Source organism: Ixodes scapularis, unplaced genomic scaffold (genome assembly GCF_016920785.2).
Source record: "Ixodes scapularis isolate PalLabHiFi unplaced genomic scaffold, ASM1692078v2 PGA_scaffold1__304_contigs__length_218370807, whole genome shotgun sequence".
Taxonomy (NCBI): Eukaryota; Metazoa; Arthropoda; class Arachnida; order Ixodida; family Ixodidae; genus Ixodes; species Ixodes scapularis.
In genome coordinates this window covers 58,277,030-58,303,120 of record NW_024609846.1, presented here as the reverse complement: position 1 = coordinate 58,303,120, position 26,091 = coordinate 58,277,030, and the positions used below count along the sequence as shown (strand labels likewise).

The 26,091-nt window shown below is 46.2% G+C and overlaps 3 protein-coding genes across 4 annotated transcripts in view; 2 read left to right on the top strand and 1 right to left on the bottom strand.

Annotated features, from left to right (window-relative positions):
* Positions 1-7,430: 7,430 nt before the first annotated feature.
* Positions 7,431-8,186, bottom strand: LOC8042563 (general transcription factor 3C polypeptide 6). The gene has a single exon (XM_002415596.4). It carries the CDS (start codon positions 8,014-8,016, stop codon positions 7,573-7,575), a length of 444 nt encoding a protein of 147 aa, XP_002415641.3. The 5' UTR covers positions 8,017-8,186; the 3' UTR covers positions 7,431-7,572.
* Positions 8,187-8,521: 335 nt separating this feature from the next.
* The window catches only part of LOC8042561 (anaphase-promoting complex subunit 7), a 28,147-nt gene continuing 10,577 nt past the window's right edge, over positions 8,522-26,091 (top strand). Inside the window, exons 1-8 of one of the 2 annotated variants that reach the window (XM_029983662.3) lie at positions 8,522-8,784; positions 9,539-9,661; positions 9,755-9,835; positions 13,198-13,281; positions 20,881-20,996; positions 21,824-21,946; positions 24,704-24,791; positions 25,992-26,087. In XM_029983662.3, the coding sequence (XP_029839522.2) occupies positions 8,710-8,784; positions 9,539-9,661; positions 9,755-9,835; positions 13,198-13,281; positions 20,881-20,996; positions 21,824-21,946; positions 24,704-24,791; positions 25,992-26,087 (786 nt within the window). In that variant the 5' untranslated portion in view covers positions 8,522-8,709. Of the gene's footprint in view, positions 8,785-9,113; positions 9,405-9,538; positions 9,662-9,754; positions 9,836-13,197; positions 13,282-20,880; positions 20,997-21,823; positions 21,947-24,703; positions 24,792-25,991; positions 26,088-26,091 lie in introns of those variants that run through there. The other variant, XM_029983663.3, reaches the window with a different exon arrangement.
* LOC8042562 lies at positions 15,715-17,581 on the top strand. The gene has a single exon (XM_002415595.4). It carries the CDS (start codon positions 16,118-16,120, stop codon positions 17,513-17,515), a length of 1,398 nt encoding a protein of 465 aa, XP_002415640.3. The 5' UTR covers positions 15,715-16,117; the 3' UTR covers positions 17,516-17,581.

Sequence of the window (26,091 nt, the reverse complement as noted above, 5' to 3'; positions counted from 1 at the left end):
CACTGCACAATAGACCCTCTTTATGGCAAATGCTACCAGGTGGTGCTCCAGTCTTTGACGTCTCTGAGAACTTCCAGTTTAAATAAAGAAACAAAGGCCACCTTAACACTGCTGCTTGAAATGTAGATGAAATGTTTAACCACCAATTCTCCAGGTGAATGCCAAAAAAATGGAGTGAGATCTGTTGAAATGTATTCTTGTAAACCAACTTGCCTCCTCCAAGATGCAGTATTGTACAACCGAATGCCCTCGTTAAATCTCTAACTTTGTTGTCCGTGTAGCATTTATGCTTTCTAGCACTGGTGACATAAGCAAGCTCAACAGGCTTGCAAACACGGTGCGACCGGAAGTCGCTTGGAACACAAACAGCAGTTCACGTTAGTTAACAGCAAAAGGGTCTATACCAAATGATTGACAAAAGAAAAATGCAATGTACCAAAACCTTTTTAAAAACTTCGTACGCAGCTGTTGCAGCAGCTTATGCAACTGCAATCTTTACAAAAAAAAAAAAAAATGCACGCGGGGAGCGCTACGTGCTTATCACCTATCACGTGGTTTCGACACTTGTTTTTGTAGTTTCTTTTTTTGACACAGGTGTAAAAACTATGTAAGATATGAGGTGCGCGCGTGGGTTTTCTGTAAACTACGGTTCTGTCGATGGACACGAAAAAACCCGACCAACGAGTCATGTACAACTTTGCTTTAAAAAAATTAATAACATTTGTAGCAAACACTTTTTTGCAAAATATGAAACCTTTGCACACAGAGGTAGTTACATTATAAACACTTTTCCAACTTCATAGATTTCCTTAAAATATGCTGCACTATTCATGTGCCACGCATGAATAGTGCAGGACATGGAAAGTTCGACACCAAAATAGCTGACCAAGAAATCCCACGTCTATGTGTTTATTTCTGCACCATGAATGAATATTTGTGGCCTGGAGTTGGTTGTTTAAAGCTTTGTTTGTGAAAAGGTGTGCAGGGCAGGTTAGGAACTCCTCTGGTTACTACTACTTGTGATAAACCCTTTGATGTCTAAAATGTTTTCCGACCAAGAACAGATCACATACGAGCGTGGATTGAAAAGTTTCCGGAATGACAATGAAAGCAAAATAAGTGTGATTCAAGTTATATTTTACTTTTCAACATAATCCTTTCAAAACTCGACGCACTTGGTTCAGCGTTTCTCCAGCTTCTCGATAGCCTCCCTACCTTCCTCAAGGTCGCTTTCTGGAGTTTGGTCAGCACCGATGACCTCTTTGTTCGACCGAAATCTCCTTCCAGCCAAAAATGTTTTGAGTTTCAGAAGCAGGTGGCAAGGTTTCGAACTTCAGTTCTGTCAGGTCTTGGTGAGCAATTGCACTTGAATGGGCTGGTGCATAGTTGTGGGGAAACAACTTTCTTCCTTGACCATTCCTGGAAGTTTTTCCTAAATAGCTTCTTTCAGCTTCTCCAAAAGTGTTGAGTAGTAAACAGTAAGCTTTTCCCTTTTGAAGGTAATCTATTAGCAAAATTCTCTTGGCCTCCAAGAAAGCTGATGTTATCACCTTTCCAGCCGACCGAATCAAAGTGTCCAGTTCGTTGTTTCGAATGCAATTTAGTTTCTGGGGTGTTGTGGTGAATCTAGGTCTCATCCATGGTCACAGATTTTCTCTTGAAATCAATTGGATATTTGTTTTAAGACTTAAGACGCTGTTCGGGATGCCTTTTTGCACGTCGTCAGGGTGCAGTCATGTGACAACAGGGATCACGTGACGACCAACGTCCCCCCCCTTTCCCTTCCCACATCATCTCAGTTCGTTTTTATTTTTACCGCATTCTCCTCTCTCACTCAAAACTTTTTTAAAAATTTTTTATTGCTACAAGTTGGAATTTAGGCAGTGCACTGAAATGAATGTGTGATGTGCGCACTAACATCCAGTTGCCGGCGAAGCAGTGAAAATCTTCCTTTGTGGTTGCGGGTCTAAGAAGTGTGTTTGTTCAACGCAAATATAGTTTTCCACATGGCTTTTTGGAGAATAGATGTGAATGAAGAATTGCATCTCGGTGAGTGGTGACATGCAGCTAGCTAATGAATACAGTCTTCAAATTTATTTTTCTGCTTCGGCTTTCACTTCTGCCTTTCATATATTTTGTTATATTGAAACTGTTTGGTGATCTAGTAGCCCAAGGTAAGATTATGCGATAAAGAATATTGGGCGTTGACTTCTCTAGAGAGAGAGAGAGAGAGAGAGGTGACGTGAGAGAAGCAGGGGAGGTTGTTCTAGCGGGGAATGCTGAACTGGTTCCCCATGAAGAGAAGTAGAGAGAAAGAAAAGAAAGGGGGAAGGAAAACAGAGAAAAATAAAATAAAGACGTGAACGCGCTAAGAGTTAATGTCGAGATATTTCACAGGCGGTTTGCGACACCAGATTCGTCGAGGAAGTTCAGTAGCAGGTGTTGTATTATTTGGCAGTGACGGGCTGAACCACATGGATAGATGATGTCCTCGTCGTCTGGATCATGAAGTCCAATTCTGGCGAGCTCGGTGACGAACCGGTGACGTGGATCGCTATATTCTTCGCAGTTGAAGAGGATGTGGCAAATGTTTTCTTCATCATTGCAGTTTGGACACTGGGAGCTCTTTATTGCAGATATTTTAAAAAGAAACACATTTGTAAATGCACTTCTGCTGCGTATTCTTATAAGGAGAGTGCACTTCTTTCTTTTAAGACCCTTTGTGACGCATGGCTGATGTTTGGAGTATGTGGTCGGAGAAAGTTCAGTTATGTAACTTTTGATGGACTTTCGCGTCGCATTGAAATCTGTTGGACTGGGAATAGTGCGCGGCAGTCCATGTGCTGCTCCTGCGAGTTTATCGGCTTCGGAATTACCAAACAGTCCCACATGTGAAGGTACCCATTGAAACGCAATGTTGAATCCCGAATTGTGTAAGTGCTTTAACGTAAGTTGAATGGTGGCCGTCGTTTCGTCCATGGAGTCAGGGTTACCTAGGCGTTGAAGGCCCGTTCTTGAATCGGTGACCAGCACTACAGCTTGTGGGGTATGTGAGGTGATGTAGTTAAGTGCCTTCTCAATGGCCTTAAGCTCTGCCGTGGTGGAGCTGACCACCGCTTGAAAATGGCCGCTCCATGTCGTGTTCTGCTTTGGTATAACAAAGGCCGCGGTAGCGCTGCACGTTCCAAAGTGAACGGAGCCATCGGTATATACCTGTAGAGCTCCTGGGTATTTTGAGGAAAGGACCTCCTCAGTAATTTGCCGCAGTACAATTCCTGGTAGATTTCCCTTCCTATACACTCCCGGGAGATGTAGATCGCACATTACTGGTGGTTCGCGCCATGGCGGTTCTTCAGCGCAAGTTAGGGGACGAGATTTCTGGAGCGATGGTTCAACGTTGTATAGCTCTTGTAAACGTAGGGTGACATTGGAAATTGTAGGGTGAAATTGACTTCTCTACAAGTTTACGAAGCATTGGGAATGGGCAGCCAGGGGGGGGTAACAAGGCAGGGGGTGAGGGGCATGCAGGTGGTCACGTGATCTCTGTTGTCATGTGGCTGCACCTTGATGACGTACAAAAAGGGCGTCCCGAAATGTAACTAAACAAATTTCGTTTCTATCCACAGTTGGAAATGCACAATGTTGTTCGACCCTAATGCTTGCAAAAGCCAGGCTGACCGATCTTTTATGTAATTGAAGTCGTCATATGAAAGACTTGACAACACAAGAACATGAACATATTGGAAGGAAATGGACTCCTTAACGGCAATTCCGGAAACTTTTCAATCTACCTTCGTATCCTGCTCTTGCATCTCATTTAGTGTCCGTTTCAGTATTGAATTGCTGTAATATAAAAGCTGGCTACCACTGTTTTGCTTACTGTGTTTTTACGAGTCCCTAAACTAAAGGGTGTCTGAAATAACCAGGCTCAATCTAAAAAGGACCGTAAAAATTGGCCCCTGTACGTAGCAATCTAATCTTTTCGTCAAAAGGTGTATCTCACAGGTCGGTTTCACCTCGTAAAATTACAAAGCGTAGCTCCCCCTCTGTAAAAAATAGGGCCAAAAGCTTGCCAGGGTGAACGGCAGACGGTTACGCAGATGACCAAGTCAAGTTGACGGGGTGCGTTTGGTGCACATATTGATAGATGGTGGTACCTCTTTACCGAGACTGCTCGTAACGACTGTAATGTATTAAAATGAACATAATCTTTTTGTATTGTCCCTTTGATTGAAAAAGAAATGAAACAGCACTCCTGTTGACGGATTTCGTCCTAGTGTTGTCCGCTTTCTTTCACTGCATTCTCACATTTTCACACATTCTGACGCTGCTCCCGATGCCATCTATCAATGTGCGCCAAACGCGCCCCACCACTTCACTCAGTCGTCTGCATCACCATTCGCCGTTGGCCATGGCAAGTTTTTTGGCCCTATTTTTTACAGGGAGAGAGCTGCGCTTTGTAATTTGACAAGATAAAACCGACCCGTGAAATACACCTTTTGTTGAAAAGTTTAAAGTCCAACATGCAGGCGCTGATCTTTACAGCCCATTTTAGATTGAGCCTGGTTATTTTATACACCCTATATAGAAGTTAATGAGGACACCAAAGAAAAATAGAAACATCTGATGTTATGCTAGCTGTATGAAAAATGACCATGTTACTGTAGGAAGTGGTAATATGAATACAGAGTCAATACCTGTTTAAAAACTCAATGCCATAATTATAATGATACTTTAAAAAGCAATCCGGTGCCTATTTACAATGATGAAAACCCGAGTGTTTGTTCCCTTTTTTTATGCATTCTTTACCCAGGTTTGTGTCACTATGTAGTAATTACCTTCTCTTCTGAATTGCATTGGTGCAATTTGAATTGGAAAGTCGAAACGACACCACTTCTGGCACGAAATGAGGACCACAACCTTGGATAAGTTGCTAAAACAGCATGTAACAATATAAAGAGACAAAAAGCTTGGAGATGAGTTTGTGTTGGTGTTAGATCCAGACACAGGTACTTTATGTCATGCAACAACTAAATGTTACTTTCATTTCTTTTTTTTTTTTTTTTTCAGTTTATACATACATGTAATAAGAAAAAAAAAGGTATTACTGATAATGCAGATTGTGCTAATATATCTCTGCAAAGAAACCTAGTTGCCGAACGCCTTTGTGTTTAGAAAATACCTATTAGGTAGGAAAGCCTTAGTGCTAAATTTTCCTGTCACTAAAAAAGGCCACCATAGGAAACGGGCTGGACACGACTGCTGCGTCAGCGTTCGGCTGGGACTCTCATTCTCATTGATTGAACACAAGCTCCACCTGAACGCCGACGCTGCACTTGTCTGCAATCTGTGCCCTACAGTTCCCTTCTTTAGTTACCCAGGAAAATTCAGTGGGTGAATATTTCCAGCTGTTGAAATTAAAAATGCCAGCTAGGTGGCACAAGCTGCCACCTGATTCAAAGAGTGCAGCTGTACACGTGCATCCCTCTATTTACACCTTTCTCATGAGCGAGCGCTAGTTAGGTTCACTGTAATACTTCACAGTACAACTGTGGGTAGACAATGAGGTAGTAAACTTGAATAAAGGCCCTGCCTCAGGTGCACAATCTAGATGGCTTGCATGCAAGGAGATTAGAAGGGTAGGAGGGAGCATGACATAGCCGCATAGCCTCCACAAGCCATGCTCCCCTTGTTGCCTCGCCTCTTTTTCATTTTCCTCCTTACCCTCCTCACTTATCGGCCCAGCACGTGACCACAAAACGTGACCGTCGCGTGGTTGATGGTTGCGGGTAGCAGGCAGCAGGCACATAGTTCGAGGAAGGGGGGGGGGGGGGGGGGGGGGGGGAGCCCCCCCCCCCCCCCCCCCCCCCCTTCTCCAAAAAAAAATCTTTAATTTTGCTGGGACCTCCCCTCTTCCCTCCCCCTCATACAGCATTTTGTCATGGGCGGGCCGGGCCCCCCTTGAAACAAAATTCTTGCTACGTGCCTGGCAGGGAGCGTGGTGCTGGTGCGTTTCATTTATCAGTCATCGCAGCTAGAAACTGGCCTGCACCCAGCCTACAGATTCTACGCCTGCTGCGCTTCGTTATGTACCCTCAACTATAAATTACATGCACTCTGTTTTCTACAGACCGTTACTACCCTGAAAATGATAGTATTCAACGTGGAACATCAGCACTGTAACGACTGCCTGTTTTGGGTACTTGCATCCGCGTGCATCAGCGGGGTGTTTTCTTTTCATCTCCTGGCCACTAATTACTACAGTAGCCAAAGCAAGAACAAATTATATAAAGACATGATTGCGTAACTATGTCGACCCGACAGGTTGGGCCAATACTTGGGCAATTTCGCAGCGATGATTTTCGCGCCCGCTTGCAAATTTTATAGCTGCGCTCTCATGTTATATCACGCTACAATACATTTGGCTTTTTCTTTTCGTTGCGGCCGCTATGCAGGTCATCCACTGGAACATTTATTGCTGTCATGACAAACTGAACCAGCTAAACTTGACTTGAAGTTTGGGGATGTTTTATTGACTATTGGAAGTGCACGGAGCACACCACGCTCCACTTCGATGGGGTCCAGCCACCGCTGCGACCAACGACTGAAATCCATCGTTTCCGCAGTTTGGCGACCGTCGGAAATCTAAGATAATTGTTGACCGATTCCTGTTATCGTAAAACTATGTGTGTGTAATATGCCAAGGGCTTACCGGTGAAAGGTAACCCCCGCTGAAGCCAGTCCGACTGCGGCAGCCGACCACGCTGCGAGCACCCATCTTGTAGCAGGAGGAAATTAGCGTCCCGGCGACGTCAAGATTTCGTTTTCTCCACCGCGATGGTGGCGATTGCCCTGATCGTCCCGTGCACCAGCAGCTGTGTGTCGTCTGCTCGTGATCCGCCTGCTTGCTTACTTCACGTCTAGCCTTCGATATGATAAAACCTACCGAACGGAGCGCGCGCAAGCCTGCAAGGAATCCTTCTACAATCAACCATCCATCTCGCACGTGACATGTCATGCGCACCAATTGCCAGAGAGATCTACGGTCACATTGGTGCACAACATCGTGTAAACTTTTTATGACTAGGCTTCACACATATTGCATCGTGCCCCCTTCTAGTATTTATAACCTCCTTGCCTGTACGAGAGTCGTGGCTCCTAATCGCGACGCTGATATCCATTCATGTATGCTTCGTCCCAAACCTCGTCGTACAGAGGGAGGAAATGGTGGAATAACTTGGTGCTGGTTAATCAGTCGTATTGGTGTCTTTTTGTCGTCGGCGCATGTTAAAAAAAAGCCAGTTTTCACGGTGTACAGGGGCAATAGTTAGTACGGAAGAGTTATCCCATCAAAATTCCACGATAGTGGAATGCATGTAGGGACCAATTTGAGTGATAAAATTTATGTTCAACTGAACAAGAAACATGGGTAAAAAAAATATTAATTTGTTGTTCGCGCTAAATGTGTCACGCAGTGTATACAATCCGCTCCAGCCAACTAGCAGCAACAACAGTGTCATCTTCTCGCAGTGATTCGATCTATCATGCACCCAGACAGTTTATCTTGTAAAGCTAACTCGAAGCGACTTTGTCGCTAGAGGAACTGGGATCCGCCGTGCTCTCGTCGGGCGCCTCGCACGACGCCTTTTCCTGCAGAAAGGACGTCTTCATGTCCAGTCGCTTCTCGGTCTTGGCTAAGTACCTGAGAACTTTGGGCGGGTGCCTGCTGAACGACGACACCGACTTGGAAGTAGACGGCTCGCTGGCCAGTCCCATGTCCTCGAAGAGCACGCACGTCCCGACGGTGTCGCTGTACTCACCCGTGAACAGGTACGAGCCGAGCTTGAGCACGGGCTCGGCCGTGTCCACGCCGAGCATAGAACACGTCTTGCCCGCCAAGTTCATCACCTCGCTGTCAATGACGCCCGTCAGTTCGACCAGCACGTAGGTTTCGTCTTCCTCTTGGCCCTCCTGCATGTCGGCGTTTAACACGGTGTTACTGGTTGCGCTCGACATGTAGACGAATTGGGAAAATCACTTTCACACATAAAAAGCCATGAAGCGTTTGACAGTAATTAAATCACTACAGGTGATACAGGGAGGGAACAAGGGGAACATGTGTGGCATGCCTCTGTGGTGGCATGCAGAGCCGTGGCATGTCGCGATCCGCCATTTTGTAAACAACGTGAGACGTGAGACGTCACGAATCCCGACCTCGCACGGACGTTATTTTGTAGTGATTTCCTAATTTTTGTTGTAAACTGTTCTAAAAAAACACATTCATTTACCAATTTGGCGCAAAAAATACTAAATTCAAATTTGTGTGATTACTTTTAATAGTGCGGCCAATACATAGATTTTATACCCATAAATAACAATCGACTTAAATTTAAAATAAAAAGTGTACAGTTTAGTATATATTAATATTAATGTTAATATATCACACCAAAATAGTACGTTGGTTTGTGTAATTGATACACCTTAACAATGTATGCGTCGATGAATATTGGTCATCATCATTATCATCAGCATTGAATTGACGATCGGTGCGGCTAAATTTTTGTTTTGAACCTCGGTCACCTGGGTTTGCAGCGTACAGGCTATAACAAAAAGCGAACAATCTCTCAGCTGAAATCAAAAGCCGTAATGGTATTTTTTCCACCCATTCCGACCAGCTGACTAGCAAGGAACAGGAAAAAAAGAAGAGAAATGGCAGCCACTTCGTTTGTCGACCAACTCAAACTGCTCTACGACAACAAACTATACACTAATGTCACCGCCTTGGTAAGTCTTTCCCGTGTTGTATGCCGTCGAAAGATTCGCTTTTCAGGGTGAATTTTGATCACAATGACATTACTACTTTGAAGATCACAGAGCAACGACCCTTTGTTGCAAGTCTAGCACCGAAGTCGCGATTGTTACAGCGGATTGGACGTTCAAGTATTACTCGTCATTTCCGAAGTGAAAACAAATTGTGTCACGTTGTGTTTTGAAAACCTAAAATATACAGACTAACAAAAATTCGTTAAAAAAAAAGGTATGATACCTGCATTTTTTTCCTATTGCACCTGTTCATTTCTGTATCGCGCACCCCTTATCATCTTTCGTGTGACAGGACACGAATGGACATTTTTGGAGGCGGAATCTAACGTCTGCCATGCATTAGTGACTCCTGTGCAGCAGCATAATTTAGATATGGCCTAGTTGGTAGTCGATTAGCACGCATGACGCCGCACATTTAAGCTGCAGCTACCGTTTCGCGAAGGTTTAATATTCAGTGAAATTCTAGGAAGATGAAGACGGGATTCTATCCCATCCACCCCGAAGCTGACAGTGCGGTGGGAGCTATGCACTTGCCGCACCAATCCACTGCCTGCTTTTCATCACCTGGTCCTGCTCTCTGGGTGTGGGTATGGGCGGGAGCGAGGTCACGTGGCGAAAGATGGCCATATGGCTGGTATAACGAGCACCTAGCTTCCACCGCACTGTCAGCTTAATCCTGTCTGCTCAAGCTTTCCCTTTGTCTGCGATCCTGCAGTTCAGCCTGGGCCACCCGATCAGCGCCCACTGTCCGGACTTCATGACGGCGTCGGCCAAGTTCCAGAGCTATGTCTACTGCGGGGACTCCTACCTGCAGCTTGGCGACTTCCGAAGGGCCGAGGTTTGTCATCTGCTGCTTTCCTAATGCTGAGCGTCCACTCACCAGGAAAAACGAGAGGTAGCATTTAGAATGTTTTTTTTCTTCCACCCCCAGGCAATCTATCAGAAGGCCATCCAGCTGAAGAAATCGGCGGCTAAAGCCAAGGGAAAGACACCTGGCTCTATCATCAGTGGGGTAAGCTAGGTGGTGCTCCTCATCCTTTGATTGTTATGACTCAACGGTCATAAGAGTAGAATATCCCACCCAGTATTTCTTTAGAGTTGACAAAGCATAATTTCTTGATAGAATATTAACAAGACCAAATTTGGGAAATGAACTTTGCAGTAGTTAGACCTGAAAACGCACGTTGCATTTTCGGGTCTAACCCCACCCTGAGCTTTGTCATTCGCTATGACCCTTCCGCAGCCCGCAGGGCTTGACTCCTGCGTGTTCTTTTCTTGACTCCTGCGTGTTTCGACACGCACACAATGTCTGGTGGGGCGGAGTCATTGATGTTGATAACTGTGTCCTAGACCAGTGGTCCGCAACCATTGATGTTTCAGGGACTGCTTGTGGATTGACAGAAGTAATGGATACGCAATGTGGGGAGAGAGAAAGATCTGGGGTAATTATGTTTATGAAGGGAACAAGGAATACTGTACAGCTAAGTGCTCGTAAACTGAACTTCTCTCACTGACGTAATTGAAAAAAATATACAAATAAAAAGCCAAAAGTTAAATAAGTGTTTTTTTTTCACAAAAAAGAAAAAAAAAATCAAGTTTATTGCCAGGTTTACTGATGAGCAGGACTTCCTGAATCCTAGAAATGCCTTCGCAGAGGCTGCGGCCTCCCTTTTGAGAACTACTGACTTAGATGGTTGTCATAGTTTAGCGGGCTTTGTATAGAACCTAATGACCCGCGGCACAATACCCGGATTGGCGGTTTTTTGTATTCAAACAAACTTTCTGCTACTTCTTTAGGTTTTCGAATATACTAAAATAAATATTTACCCCAATTCTGAAATATTTGGCAAGGTTGGGCCGTCGGGTCTCGATGCCTCCAACTAGGCCCGACCTGAGCCCGAACGGTGCCCTCATATATTGGCCCAAGCCCGCGCAGATCTCTAGTATACTCCACACAACTAAGAACATAATCAATTATTTTTTTATAACACTCAACTGATAATTCTTACGTAGTTTCGCCTCTTCTTTACGCGTGCCTTTAGATGCATCGAGGTGCCTTCTTGCATTCAAAGATGCTCGGCAGAGCATAGGGTTCAGGCGAGCCTTCTCCAGACCCAAACCCATACTTGTTGGGCCTAAACTCGTTTGTTTACATGGCGGGAGCCCATCCCTTTGACATTTCGGTGTCAGCATGAAAAGGGCGATATGCGGAAGGAGCAACTGCGACATACGCTATTTGCGCAAGTCAACGGCTACTTGGGAGTATGCCATAGTGTAACGGCGCAAGTCAGCTGGTTTTTTGCCACGAATATTCCTTAGATTTGTGAAAAAAAAAAGAGAACAGTGAACACGTCGGGCGATCATGTCGATAGCTTGACCAGTCAATGGATAAAAGCAAGTGCTATGCAGCGGAAGAACGATGACGACTCTGAAAGTCAGCATAGGCAGTCTACGAGAGAAGCGCGGCCAGCCGCGGCAGGTCCCCCAGCCAACAATGTTGTGATGTTGACTGATGGGCTTCCTCCTCTCTCCTTTTTCCCTCTGCGTTTTAAGGACCTGGTTTTAGCACTACTTAGGAGGCGCTTTTCCGGCTAATCCGCACATGAAATGACCAAACTAACATAGTATTCGAGATGGCTTGGGGCTATCTAATGGGACACTTCATGTGGCATCTTACTTCATCGGCTGATGCTTGTTTGAGCCAGCTCATTGCCACCCACTGTGTACCTCTGTGGTGCGCTGCTGTGGTCTCTGTAGCTTCTCACCTGCTCCAGTTTGATGAGTGAATTCATGTGTGCTCAGTTAAGTTGCCTTCATTTTCATAAGATTCTTGTAGCATTTCTATAGTCAATTCATATTTTCTGTCCAAAAACTGCAGTTCTTCATTCACCAGGGCCGTTTTCCCCAGTAAGAGACGGCATAAGGTAATTGAACTTGTGCCCATTTGACATCCCAGGCATCAAATGAACCGACGTCTCGAATTAGTGCTAAAACAGAATAAATAAAACTACACATATCGATCCGAAAACCATTGCCACATTACTTTATTTCTGTCAAACTTCTCGAGCCTATGTTTTGCCAGATTTATCAGTTCACTCGCCTCACATGGTGTGGTTTTAGTGTTTGACCCTTATATTTTGACTGTTAGGTTTACTTCCATCTGTATTGTGCATTATATGTTGCTTGCTGCCATCCAGCTTTGAGAGAGAGAGAGGAAATACATGAAAATAGTGGAGAGATTGTAGCCTCGAGAGTGCGGCTTTTCTGTTCAGGTCACAATCAGTTAACTTATTATATTCTGCATCTGCTCTCTTGGCTCTTAGAAATTGGTTCATTTGGGCACTTGTCTCTTTAAACGTTTCCACAATACCTTGAATCATGTTAACCGACAGCAAGGACATGCTCTTGTCGGCATTTTCTTAGATGTTTGTGTCTGTCTTCATTATAAAATTTGTTATCTGGGTTTTTAGAGCTCTTTGCTCCCTGGTCATGGCATTCTTGCTCACTGAAACATTTAATGATGATTACAATTGCTGCTCTCTATCATCTGGTCTCTGTTGGTGTTCCTTGGCTTTTCCGTCAGTTCTCTACAAGACTCTGTCAGCTTCTTGTCCGAAGCCTCCTGTCCACAGCACTTTTGTTGGTAGGGGGGCACCCTGGTCATGCCACCAGGCTTCAGCAAGGGAGCCAAGGAGCCGTTTTGATTGAGACCATCTAATCTTGGTCTTGAGATGGTGATGTTCTTAATAACAATGAAAACATATTCTTTGTTTTCTTGCATTTGATATATTTTTGTGATGTCTCTCGCAAGGTATTTTACAAGGTGTTTTCACCCCACCTGCTGCATCCACCAGCTAAGATCTGGTTTTGAAGCAAAACTTATTTTTGGCTATGCAGTAACTATGCTAAAGCAGAAAAGGAAAGATTTCTGCCACATTAATTAACTGGAAAACTTCTACACAGTATATGTAGAGCTGTTTGATGCTTTTGGTCTTTGTAGGACAAGGTGTTTTGAAGTAAAGTTTTTCTCTAAGACGACTCACAATAGCTTTTATTTATTTTAGTTCTATATGGGCCTTGTGGGTTATGTATTTCCATTGAATTGCTCTGTTTATTGCTCTGCTGTTGCATTCTGATATAGTAACACCTTGTTGCTGAAACATCCTATTTTAATATATATCCATGGTTTGTTGTGCAAATAGAATGAATATCACAACCAGTCCTGAACACGTGAAATACTCATAAGGTCGTAGATGCACCCAGGAACTGCACCTTTGCCGTTGTTGCAACCAACATGCCATGTGGGAAGGCGGTGTTTAGTCAGCAAGTTCTTAATATTTGTGATAAATGTTTCTCTGCCTTTGTTTCTCTTAGGACGTCACGTCGGAGAACGACATTAAATTCCAGATCTACACCTGCCATGTCAACATGAAACAGCAGTCCCAAGCCATCACGGCGGTGAGTTCCTTGCACTGCATTGGACTTGCAAGCGCTTAGTCAGAACTCTAGTCAGGAAGGGTTTATTTGTCAATGCTTAGCTCAATTTTTTTAGGTGCGCAGCAATGCTGCTTTTATGCTACTTCTCGCATAGTCATCAACGCCAGATTTGCCAGGTCGTCGAGAGAAAAAATTGAGACCTTCACAAATCTCTGTAGTGCGAAATTAGAGTGCAGCTCTTGAGGAGGAGGAAGGGAGGGTATGCTCCTCCTCCTCCTCCATACAATTCTGAATGGTGTTGAGGTCACGCGATGTCAGTTTTCCTGCTAAATCTTGCGGAGAAGCTGAACTTGTTCATGGGTGACGTGAAAGAAGTCATGTGACATTGTTTTCCCTGCTAAATTTAGCTTGGAAACTGAATTGGGGTTGAGGTCATGTCACGTCAGTTTTCATGCTAAATCAAGCAGAAAAACTGAATTTGTTCATGGGTGACGTGACACAAAGTCATATGACATCATTTTCCCCGCTAAATTTAGCGGGAAAATAGATGTCATGTGACCAACACCATTTCAATTTCCCGCTAAATTTAGCGGGACGGTGGCGCTGACGGCGACGCCCCGCTAAACGTTGGGTATTATTTTTACTATGCTCACAAAAAGAGAACAACATTGTTTTTGCTTTTCTTGCTTTCTTGCTAGTATATAGAGCAAATTGTACATAAAGTATATGAGCAAAAATGATTTTCAGTAGGGAAAATTTATGCAGGCACTATATGGGCAGTAAATGCAGGCAGTAAATAGAGCAGTCTTCAAAGCTAACTTTCTTTGTGTTTTGTTTTCATTCGAGTAGCAGGCTTGATGACATCACCATCCCGCTGCTGGCCGCTAGGTGTTACTCTAATACGGTGTTTTCTTGTTTCCACATGCTTTATGAGATTGGCTAAAGTGGCTGTCGCGAACCGGTCAAGGTTCGAGTTCGACCAGGTTCGACTTTTTCGATTTTCTTGTGAAAAGTTTGACAAAGGTTCGACTTAGGTTCGACTGCTATGCACACGCGCGACAGGCTGGCCAGTTGATTTCGGATAGGATGGTGATGGCTAAGGGATGAATTAAGGGCAGCACTCATTGGTTATTTCAGTCAATACAGTACAAAACATTAAGGTATTAACTTTTCCAGTGATTGGAATTAGTTTCTTCTAATTCCAACTGTTCATAAGCATAAAATAATAAAAAAAAAAAAAAAAAATTTTTTTCTAAACCTAGACATGTTTGTAACAAAGTCTGGCCACACTGTCTATAAAGTCGAACCGGTCGAATCTGGTTCAAAGTTCGAAACTTCGTCGAACCGATTTGAATCAGCTGAACCCCGTAAGTTCTACCTAAAAATCCGGTTCGACAAAAGTTTGTGACACCTCTACTCAAAATGTTCATGCAAAAGTGTCATGCCATCACAAATTCAGGCTAGGGTTCAGCCAACGTTACTAGAACCCTCAGTTGGGAAACTCACCATTGAAACATGGCCGCTGACGTCCACCGAGACCGAGCTAAATACGACAACAGCGCCCCCCTTTATCATTTGTCTTTACTGTGGTCACCTTGAACTTTCGGACGCATGTTTTTGCGTAAAATCCAATGGGAAAAAAGTCTTTTTGTAGTAACTTTTATTGGAGTTTAGTACAAATTGAGAGTGCGTGATGTTTTCTAAAATCTTTAGTTTGCAAGGTTTTGCGACACAATTAATGTTGTTTTTATACAACCATGTCTCGGCGGTGATTTCAGGTAGCGCGTCCCGACCTAGGTCCATCATAACTTCGGTAGTAATTTGCGGCGCGTCCGCTGGGGAGACGGGGGTGGCACCCCCGTAACCTCTTCCGCTGTATCCATAATGGCGTATTAAAGCCAAAATAGAAGTCACGTGCAGTTCCTCGAGTGGCCGCTGCGGGAGAAATGGCGGCGTTGTGATCGCCATTAGCTCGGTTCTGGAGGACGGGTCGGTGCCACTTTTTCAGAGCAGTCTCTGTGGCAGTTTCCTAACTGAGTGGTTTACTAACGTTGGGTTCAGCGTTAGGAAGTAGCCAAGTAGCCATGGGCCTTTAAAAGTAGCCAATTTGGCACGGAGTAGCCAGACTTGGCAACTCTTTCAAAATTTAAGTTTGCGACATCAAAATAATGACATATGTTTTGACGGGGGACGTCAAAACAGCTTTAAAAATAATTGAGTCTTCAGGAAGTGGCGTCACAGACGTGAAAATAATATTTAAAATTATTTATTAAGTGAACGTCGAAAAAGTCACTGCCCTTTTTAAAAGCGGTTATGGTCATGATAGAGGTAGATAATAGGAAGTTTTAGAATAACAGATGCCATTTTAGCGTATGGAAATATTTACAACGGAACCTTTTAAATTGGGCGTCGCCTTGCGCCACCTAGCTTAAAGAAGGCGATAGCAGCGCCCCCCGCGCCTGTTTTTTGGCGGAAAATGTCAGTCCTGTCGGTCACCACTGGCCCCTGGGCCAACTGAGCGGTATTGACTGAGCCCGGTCTGCGAAAGAATCGAGCTACCGTCTAGGTTTCGTTGCTCTTGGCGTGTGCGGTGCGTTCTTGCTGTTCTTGCGTGAGCGGTCGCCCTTGGACGCAAATATTACTCGCCTTCATTCTGGGCATGCGATGCGATACGGCTGCGGCATGGCATCACCTTCGATGCGCATGTCACTGCGATGTTGAACGGTGCGTTCGTTACAAGCCATATATGTGTTCAGCCGCGCGCGCGATGACTGCGCGTTGAGCGCGGTGGCAAGAGGGACAGGTCGAAACGCTGTCACTGCAGCAGTTCAACGAAGTCGGGGCCCATCGGTTTGGAATGTGTGAACCGCTTTGCCCTGACGCGATGTCAGGCGATCCTCCTGTTGTGACAGAGTCGGCAGAGCCGCCAAAGGCGCTGCCGAAAAAAAAGAAGTACAAGCGCCAAAACTACTGCTTCGCGCCGGGCTGCAAGACGGGCAAGGGCCGCACCACGGATCCCGAGTGCCACCGGGCTTCGATGTTCAGCGTTCCCAAGGACGACGAGATGTTCGAGCGTTGGAAGCGGTACATGCCACCGCGTCCCGACGGCAGGCTCCTGAGCCGCGACGCCGCCGTCTGCTCGCGGCACTTCGACCCGCAGTTCATACTCCGCTACTTCGAGCACGTCGTCAACAAGGAACTCGTGAGGATCGAGCGCGGCAAGCCCACACTGACGACCGACGCCGTCCCGACCATTTTCCCCGACTCGCCCAAGTATTACACGAGACGAGTGCCCAGGCGGCGTAAGCTTCCCGAACGGACGATTCCGCCGCCGAAAGTGCCGCGCAGACGAAACGGAACTCACGCGACGACGGCCGAGCAATCAGACGACGGCAACAACGGCGCCACCGCCGTCGACAACGTAGCAGACAACGCTGGCGTGTCGCCATCGATGCCCTCGAACGTCCAAAACTGTGTCTTGCCACCTATTGCAAATGAGGTGGAGACCGTCATCGAGCGTGAGGTGACCCCCGTCTTTCCTTACGAAGACCTCCCCCTTCCCTCGTGCCAGTGGGCAAAGCACGTGATACGGGAGAAGCCAACGGTGCTCGCTTACAGTGTCTGCTCCCTGGACGAGCGGACCCCTGGTCAGCTGAAGACCGAAAAGCTTGTGTTGATCGAGGAGAAAGACTGCCACGCAGACTGCAAGGTCTACCTGTGCGGCATGCGAGTGCATTGCATGGAGGGGGCAGGCGGCACGGACCACCCGTCGGAGTTGTTGCAGAGGGTGGACCGTCTCGCCCGTTGTCCCGGGGTGATTGCTGCAGATGAGTACCCCTTCGGGACGCTCCTCGGGTGTCTCATGCAGTTAGACGGACGTCTGTACAGCCCGCAGTGCAAAATCGTGGGGACTTCGAGGGGCAGGATGTGCTATGCGTGCGCCTGTGCCAGGAAAGTCATGCTGAGGAAACGGGCACGGTTGAGGCGCAAAGCCGCTCGGTCCGTTGTGGTTGTCCTCGACGACCCTGGCACAGACGACAGCGGCAGCTCGGTTGGACTTCACATGAATGAAGAGTGTCGTACTGGCTCCAAGGCGGATGTGAACGGGCACCTCGAAGCGGGGGAGGCCGAGGATCCTCCAGGGACTGGCGACGAGAGTGGCCTTCAGCGAAACGGTACCAAAGAAAAGGAAGTGCCTTGCAAGACCGTCACGTTCGGTCCCATTCCCATCTGCAAAGTCAAAGTTCAGACCTAGCCGTTGGGGGAGGGGGGGGGGGGGTCGTGTTTTTATAATAAATCTTTCTTGCCATGGGCACCGGGCTCCGTTCGCCTGCTCCTTGCATGAAGGTTTACGGCAATGGCGCGGCACCTTTATTTTATTGTAGCATTGCCGTAGTGCGGTGGGTTATGTGACATCGTCTGCTGGTCGTAGCAATGGCCGCCTTGCCTTTTCTGTGGTCGACGGAAGTCCGCTGCCTCTTTACAAAAAGACTTGGCATCTGAAAAAAGGGAGATGAAATACCTTGAATGGTATGTTTTTATTCATAAAACAGGCGCTATGCTAAGCGGAGACCACGCAGCCAAAATGTCGTTCACCCTTCGTGCACGAAGGGCACATGCACCACGAAGTTGTTTCTTCATATCTCTCTTCATGACTTGTATATCGACAGGCGCTTGTATTTTGTTGGAACACGAATGTTTATCGTAGAAACTGCGAAAACACGATCACGTAGGAGAAACTCGCTGGACTAGCGCCAACTATCAACTGCCACATTTTATTAGCCACAGAAATGACCCTTCGTTCTATGGCAGTGCTATCCCGCGCAAGCATATTACGTGACTGTTATTAAAAGCGTAACGAGTGGGGCCTAAAAAGCTAGCGCAAATCCAAAATTGTCATCTCGCTGTCTAGCAGTGTCAACGATGGTTGACTGATGCATGAGGCTTCCATCTTTTTTATTTTGTACGCCTGCACCATCTCTCTTGTGTCAGCCAACTGTCGTTGGCACTGCTAGAAAGTGAGACGACATTTTTGGATTTGGGTCAGCATTTTTAAACTTGAGATTATGTTTTTATTATTAGTCATGTAATGCACTTGTGCAGGATCGCACTGCCATAGAATGAAGGGTTGTTTTCGTGTGTCTTTCTAATAAAATTCGTTAGTTGATACTCGGTGCTCACCCCGTGTGTTTCTCCTACGTCCTCATGTTTTCGCGCCGTTTCCACGACGAGTTTGGACCAACTTGCCCTACGATTCATTGCAGAAATATTTCTATAAAAATTTAAAAAAATAAAAACAAAGCCATTAAAAAAAAGAAACTGCTCTGTAGGGGCCCATTTTGGCAGAACTAAACAAATTAATTCTATTTCCTCCCGGTTTTTAATTAAATTTGAGTAAGTTCATCTTAGGGGGGGGGGAAGAAACAGCGGCAAAGAAACTTGGACAAGAGTAAAGGAAACTTGTCCAAGTTTCTTTGCCGCTGTTTCTTCCCAGGATGTTCACCTCAAACCAACTAGCCCAACACTTCACATTGTTGAGTAAGTTCCTTATTTCTTACTTGCGTATCCCTTCACCATCTTCTGGGGAGACAGTTTCTTGGTGTTTCAGATTCCACCACTCAAATCTTCATCACCGCGGGAGACAGGTGCTTGCTCTTTCATTTATATCCATTTGATGCCAGAGAATCTCACTTGTGTGCTTGCGATTCAGGTTGGAGTTGTTAAGGTTGCTGTCTGAGCGAGGTTCAGACGGTCTGTGCCATAAACCTTCACTGTCCTTCCCCGCACATTGCGACGTTGCACTGTCTAGATCGTGGGCAGTGAATGCAGAGCTGCCAACACGGAAAGTCAAAACTTCCCTAGCGGACGCCTGAAATTTCCCTTATCTGCCTAAATTTCCCTCGCTTACCCAAATAATTATATATAATCATTGTTTTCTGCATCACTTCCCTTTTTACGATGAGCGATAATTATATAGCCTTTACACCCCACATACGTTTCGCAAAAATGAGTTTATCGGGCCAAAACCGTGGCCATAGCAAATCTTGCAAAGTGAAGTGTTCCGGGAGGTTCAAACTGGCGAATGAAACCTTATCTTTGCCTTAGATATTATGCACTTCACCAGAATATGGTACTGCTTTAATAACATCATTACTAATATTTATCATAGTCATTCAAAAACAAGAGGTGCAAACCAAGTGGTTTCTCAAACTCGAACACGACACACAGTAACTATCATTTTGTGCACGGCGGTTCACGAAATATTATTTTTTATGGTAAGTCTATCGCCTCCAGACATCACAGTATTTCTTCTTCTACTCAAGCTTGCAAGCTTTCTTTTCCGAGAAGGTACAGCGGCGCTCTTAGAAGCTTCGACTTGGCTGGTCCCTTGAAAACTGATTTTGCAAATAAAAGAAATTTAAAAAGTTGTGCGAGTGTTTCTCACTGTTGCCAGATGGTCGCATAACTAAATCATCAAACGGCTGGGAGGGAATAACCCAAATGTAGCCAAAACCGCTAAAACTATGTTCTCTCGAAAAAATAAATAACTGATAATTGACCTATAAAATTCTAAATACATATACACGGTGTCCGAAATTTCCCTTAAACTAGCAAGATTTTCCTTATTCCAACATAGACGTGAATATTACCATAATCTGAGAAATTTCCCTCGGATGGGCAGCCGTGCTTTGATGGCTCATTATCACAATTTTCAATTATTGCGTGCTACAGTTCGATAAGAAAAAAGCGGGAGGATCCGTGGTCAAGTGTGTTGACACGCTGTAGCTCGAAGCACGTGGAGTGAAAGCGCTCGCTGTGGAACCCAGGGGTACTGGGTTCAGCTCTCACTCCTGCCCATGTCGGTCTAGATAAGTATCGTACTGGTGTGCAGTTGCGTATCGCTGCTGCGGGATGCACGTTGAAGCCCCCTGACCAGCAGGGGTACTGGAATGGCTAAATTTTTCAAGTACAGCTTACAACAATGTTACCAAAGGCAGACTAGCCTCACACTGTCTAAACATCTAAAGAGAAATTTTACAGCAATGGCTGTATTGGACTCTTCCCCCACCTCAAAATGATAATTTAGTTGATGTGGCATGTCTGTTGTTGATACATGTTGCCAGATGCTGAAGAAAAAAAGCCGACCGTGTTTTTTTTTCGGGATTTGATCCTGGGTATGCAGAGTGCAAAGCGAGCGCATTACCACAGAGCCACGCCAGCTGCTTCGTACTGCCTAATAAACTGCACTTGTCGAGCTCAGCTGCACCTATGGGTCTCACGCAGCGACCGCCAGACGGCCGCGGTTGTGGCGACGTCGCATCACGCCACCCGATGCTTCTGTGTGTACAAAATAAATTAGCGCATCTCTCTCCAAGCAGACGCTGGCGACGACTTTTCTGTGTAAGGCACCGATCGTGGCAGAAGAAACAAAGTGTATCGTTACGAAGTCGTCTCAGGTTTACCGCAAGATCCATAAGAATGCACTAGTGTCTCATAAAGCGTTGTAGCTATTGCCACGACCTTACTATGGATGAATAATCTTTTTATTCAATAGCATACGAGGGGCTTGAACAAACTGCGTTTGGACGTTGCCAGACGACAGTTCCTTTCAATGCACAGCTGGAGAGCATCCCTGGCAAGCAGCGCAGTGCTCGTGTCAACATGGCCCTGGGCCAGCTGTACCAGCAGAACGGCAACGAGCGGTCGGCCATCACCTGCTACCGGGAGGTGCTCAAGTGAGTCTCGGCCGACACTCTCCCTCTTTATCGCCCCTGTCGGCGATTGAATGGCGCCTTTCGAGCACATATCTGACCAATGCGTGGGCGAGATATGATGGTAAGCACACCAATCAAAGACAAGTTCTGGGCACCATATTTTTTTTAGGTACCTTGCGTCGGTATAGAAACGTTTTCGAAAGTCAATCTGGCCGCTTCAATAACTATTGTCGTCCAAGTGTGTGGCATCAATGATGGGCTAATAGTGGCTTTATGGGGACTCATGAAGGAAGAAGTTGAAGACATACGCCAAAGTGGATATCACGCAGCCGGGGCATTCTAGCCGTTATTGTAATGCGACGCGCGTTTCGGATTCAAGCACCACGTATGATTCACGTCTAATAAGTCGATTGGCATGCACGAGGCCCACAAATTTTATTGAGAGTTTTACTCAGATAAGTACCTCGTAGAAAGTGGTTGCCTGTTGCAACCGTCGAAATCGAAACTAATAGAAAAAGAACTGTACAGCGAAAAACAGTTGCCTTTTTGCAATTTACGTACGCAAGAAACAGTGACCGGCAAGATCCTAGATTTTTTCCGCCGTTGGCGCGCGAAAAGCAAGGCCGATATTTTAGCTGCCCGACTGCACCGAATTCCCGAAAAGGCCTCATTAGCCCACCTATTACTTTACGCGTTGCAACGTTGCTGATACTGCGCATCTTGGGGATTCGGCTTGCCTCATGGGAAGCCGCATCCCCAAGCACAAAGTAGTCTTTCCTTCGACGTCGGCTCGATTTTCGCGTAACGACCCTGATTTTCACTCGGGCCCCCCCGTCACTTGCGTGCAGAGAGTGCCCGCTCGCCCTGGAGGCGGCCAAGGGTCTGCTGGAGCTGGGGGTCAAGCCCGTCGAGGTGGCGGCCCTGGTGCTGCACCCGTCGGGGGGATCTTCCCTGCCGCCCAACATGGAGTGGTGAGAAGGCGCGAGAGACGAACACCATCGGCCGACACTCGGCCGGCCCAGTGACTGGAACGACTCTCGCACTGACGTGTTCGCGGCGTCCTCAAAAGTGGCCTCTCAATTTCTGCCCGCCGACATCGCAAAAGCGTCGTGGGTTTGCCGGTTGGATCCCGGCGATGTTGCAGTGGTGGCAGTGGATGTGGCAGACGACCGTTCTGCGGCAGGTCGCTCTCCAGTTCGACGTTCCACGGAAGCTTTGGCAGCCGGGAGTCGGGTCGCCACGTTTGTCTGCTTCTTTTGCAGGGGTTGCGGTGACGTCAGAACGATACCGAGCTTCAATTGGAAGGCTAGTGGGTAGACCTCGAAGCAGGCTGCCTCGATGTCTACCCACTGTCCTTCCAATAGACCGATGCCACCAAGCGAACTGCGAAGGCGCGCATTCCGGAAGTATTGCCGCCGCCATGCTACTTGTAGTCATCGCTCTCCGGCTTCCCGGCTGAAAAGGGCTCATGTGGGCGTACATCATAGTTTGGGAAGCCCTGGTGTTAGCTTGGATTCTCCTGCATATCAGTACTTTATAAGATTGTGTTGTTTGTGATGCCTTAGTTTATCATCAGGCGCAAAAAAACAGTTTCAGTCTTCTTATCGCTTTAGAATCGCTTTGTCGTCTGCTTCGTCGTTGTCCGCTTCTTCGCCTTCGTGAACGCGCGTAAACCCACTGCGTTCACGCGGTGGTCCTACTGCAACAGCGGCAAAAACAACGAGACCACTACTTTCTCGAGCTCTCCAGGTGCTCCTACGTCTCAATAAACTTGGAAGCAAGTGAATATCTACCTCAACGTGAAAGAGCACAAAATTCGAGGGACCATCGGCTCGATGTAGCACCGCGGAACAGCGTCAAATGTGTCGGTGAAATACTGAGCTATGTAGTGCGCAGGCTTGGGCATAACTTTTATTTGACAATGAAGTAAGACGAGCTCAATAGACATTCTCGGAGAGCGATAGTTTTCTAAAACTCGTTCTATTCTGGTTGAGAGCCTTTGCGACAGGGTACATATGAACTGCGGGGGGAAGCCTGCACACAAAGAAACAATCTACAAAAAGAACCTGCCTGACGAGCCGTAACAACTCGCATTTAAATGAAACGTAACCATGAGAGATGCCTGAGAACTTCGGGTAGAGATGAGCTCTTGTGTACAGTTTCTATTCAATTTTATTTGGTTTGCTCAAGCTCCAAACGGTAAGAGCTGACCGTTGGAGAATGCTTTCTTCCGCTGTGTCGATTGGTGTTAATGCAGAATGGATCAGTAACGCCAGCAAAATCAGGTTGTGGCATAATAGCCCACTAAAAAAAAATTAAGTCTGATTTTGAAAAAGTTGTTTTATTTCAAGTTATATATATATATACATACCGTGAATCGCTGCTCTTTCTTCGGTGATTGTACTGATCTTTTGAAGCACAGTTGTGCTCAAAACATGTCGTATCAATAACAGTTGTAACCACCAAAATGTATCAAGCAAACATTGTATTAAAAACGATCGCCGCAAGGCAGTGTGGAAGTTCCGATTGAGATAGACCAACGGATATACTGCTACGGAGCGAGTGCTCTGAAAGATTCCAACGTACGGAACACTTTGGTACGCCCTACTACGTCTCATGCCCTGTGTAAGCTTACACTCTTTAGTTATTGTGCAATGGGGTGAATATAAATTATGAAGCAAGTAACGAAACAAATCTAAAAACGTTTTTTCCTGCCGCTCTTTTACCGCTCTCTTTACCTGTTTTAGACACTCTTTTCGTGGGCTGTTTTCTTCCGGGAAGACATAAAATCTTATGCCTTTTTGCCTGGTGCTCTTATTGTAACACCTTGACACAGAACGGGTGAAGACACCCAATAAAAACCGTGAGTAAACGGCCGACTAAAAGTTTCGTGCTAACCTGAAAATTCCTAAACGCCGGACGTACAACGTGCCTTGACGCGGCCAGAAAACGGGGGAGAACTACAGGTACCAGAATGCACCGCGGCAGCAGTGGTGTCGTGCAACTCCTTGTGAGATCGGTCTATTGAAGCCAGTCAAAACTCGGCATTCTGACATCGCCACAACCCCTGTAAAAGAAGCGGACAAACGTAAACTCTGCGTAGGATGCTTCATGCACCGGTGGGAGACGTGTTCCGGGTACCTGACTGCCAGTAGAGGAACGGCGTCGCACGTCTCGTGCGTGACGGAGTAGCGGTGCTGTTGCGCTAGGATGCCGAGGTGGCAGGAAGGCAGTGAATTTGACTCTCTCCCGACTTCTCCTTGGTGTGGCAAGGAAACGTGTCGCTGGGTGGCATGAAAAGCAGCTAACTGTTAACTGGCGTCCTTGTACGACGAAATTAACGAATTGAGGAATGAAATTGAAGGACCGATTACGCGGCGTTACTGCGTGTGTGTTGCGCTTCGTAACTGCTAAGTGTAAAAGCTTGACAAAAGCGGTGACGTATAAGGAATGTTGCACCAAATTGTCAAATTCTCGATTCTCTTATCATTGAGTGAGAACCAGCTACTATACTTTTCTGATGTCTGCTTCAAATGCTAAACATAAAATATTACGTTACTGCGTGCTTTGGTTATTTCATGGCAATGTCTCTGTATTATACTCTTAGAACAGGATGTGCGAGCTATCACACAGGCTGGAGGGGAGCAAAGTTTTATCATAGTAAATATTGCTACAGCAAATGTTGGGTAGTGCTCATAATCACTGGCTGTGGACGTGTGTTTGCCCAGGCTCGGCCAGTGGATCAAGGCCAACGCTCACTTTCATGCCAGGGAGTATGCCTCCAGCATTGCCAACTTTAAGCAGTTGGAAGCGAGGGTATGTCTCATCACTCTCATTGTGGTTGTTGTCAACCTTGCATCTTATTCTTTGGGGGTGGTTTTTGTTCTAGTGTTGTAGCATCAAAAGATGACTGATATAAAATGATCTAATAGATTAGGGGGGGACGTGATTTCGGTACTGAATGGAACTGAAGAATGAACAAAATGATGTTCCCACTTCTCAGGCAGGAGGTAAACAGTTTAGTGTTACATACAATACTTACACCCCTTGACCCATATTGTTCAGGTAATAAGCTGCTAATACTACGTACAATCTAAACTCGTTATAACAGACCTTGATTTTGACCAAGATTTTGGTCTGTTGTAAAAGGAGTATGTTGTATGCAGAAATGATGTTTAGTCAGTGGTATGTAGAGAAAAACCAATCGAACTTCACAAATCCATATGTTATATCCAAATGTCTGTTGTAACCAGGTCTGTTGTAATGAGCTTAGACTGTATTTGGGTAATCGAGTGGCAGCAAACAAGCTTTTAGTATATTTTTTTTTGCCAGTACCATTTGGCTAATTAAGCGAGCACAAATTCAGTTTTGCATCTGTCAGATAAGAGGGCAGGACTGTGCCATCACTGATAGCAGTGTTCCATGTAACTCTTTTCCGGTGAGAGACAGCGTAGGTGTCCAAGTCCACGGGCGTTCAGACATACTTCCGACGCACCCAATTCCTTTAAGTTACCGGGCATTTCTGGTGCCGCTGGTCCGTCTTTCACGAAGCATTAAGAACAGAGTTAGTTGAGAACGCACACCAGGCTGTGTCCTCATGTCTGCATTTCAAACTCCCAGGGTTGGGGGGGCATACAGAGTAGAGTGCCCCGATCGATCATTCAAATGCAGCGACGCAGTTGCCGAAATGCAGCGATTGCCAGCAACTTGTCAATCACTTCGTTGCTGGACTAGGCGAGCGACCTATTGTCCCAACACCAGGTAAAGACTGGGGAGCTGCAATACGGGTGATTAGCTGGAATGGTAGCCACCGGGGTGGTCCCGAAACAGCCAAGGAATGAGCGACCATGCGCAGTGTTAAGTTTGGGGAGCACCATACACTGTCTCGTAAGCATAGATAAGAACCTTCAGGTTGGCAGATTAGTCCACTGGTGGGTAGGGTCCAGTCTTTCTCGCTGTTCAACATGGGGGCGCCTGGGTCTCTCGGCAATTCGTGGCTCTTGTGTGCGATTCCAGCCCCAGCTCTCGGACAATGTGGACATCCTGGTTTCCCTCGGCGAGGCCTACTACCACATGGGGGATTTCATCAATGCCGGCGTCACCCTGGAGAGGGTGA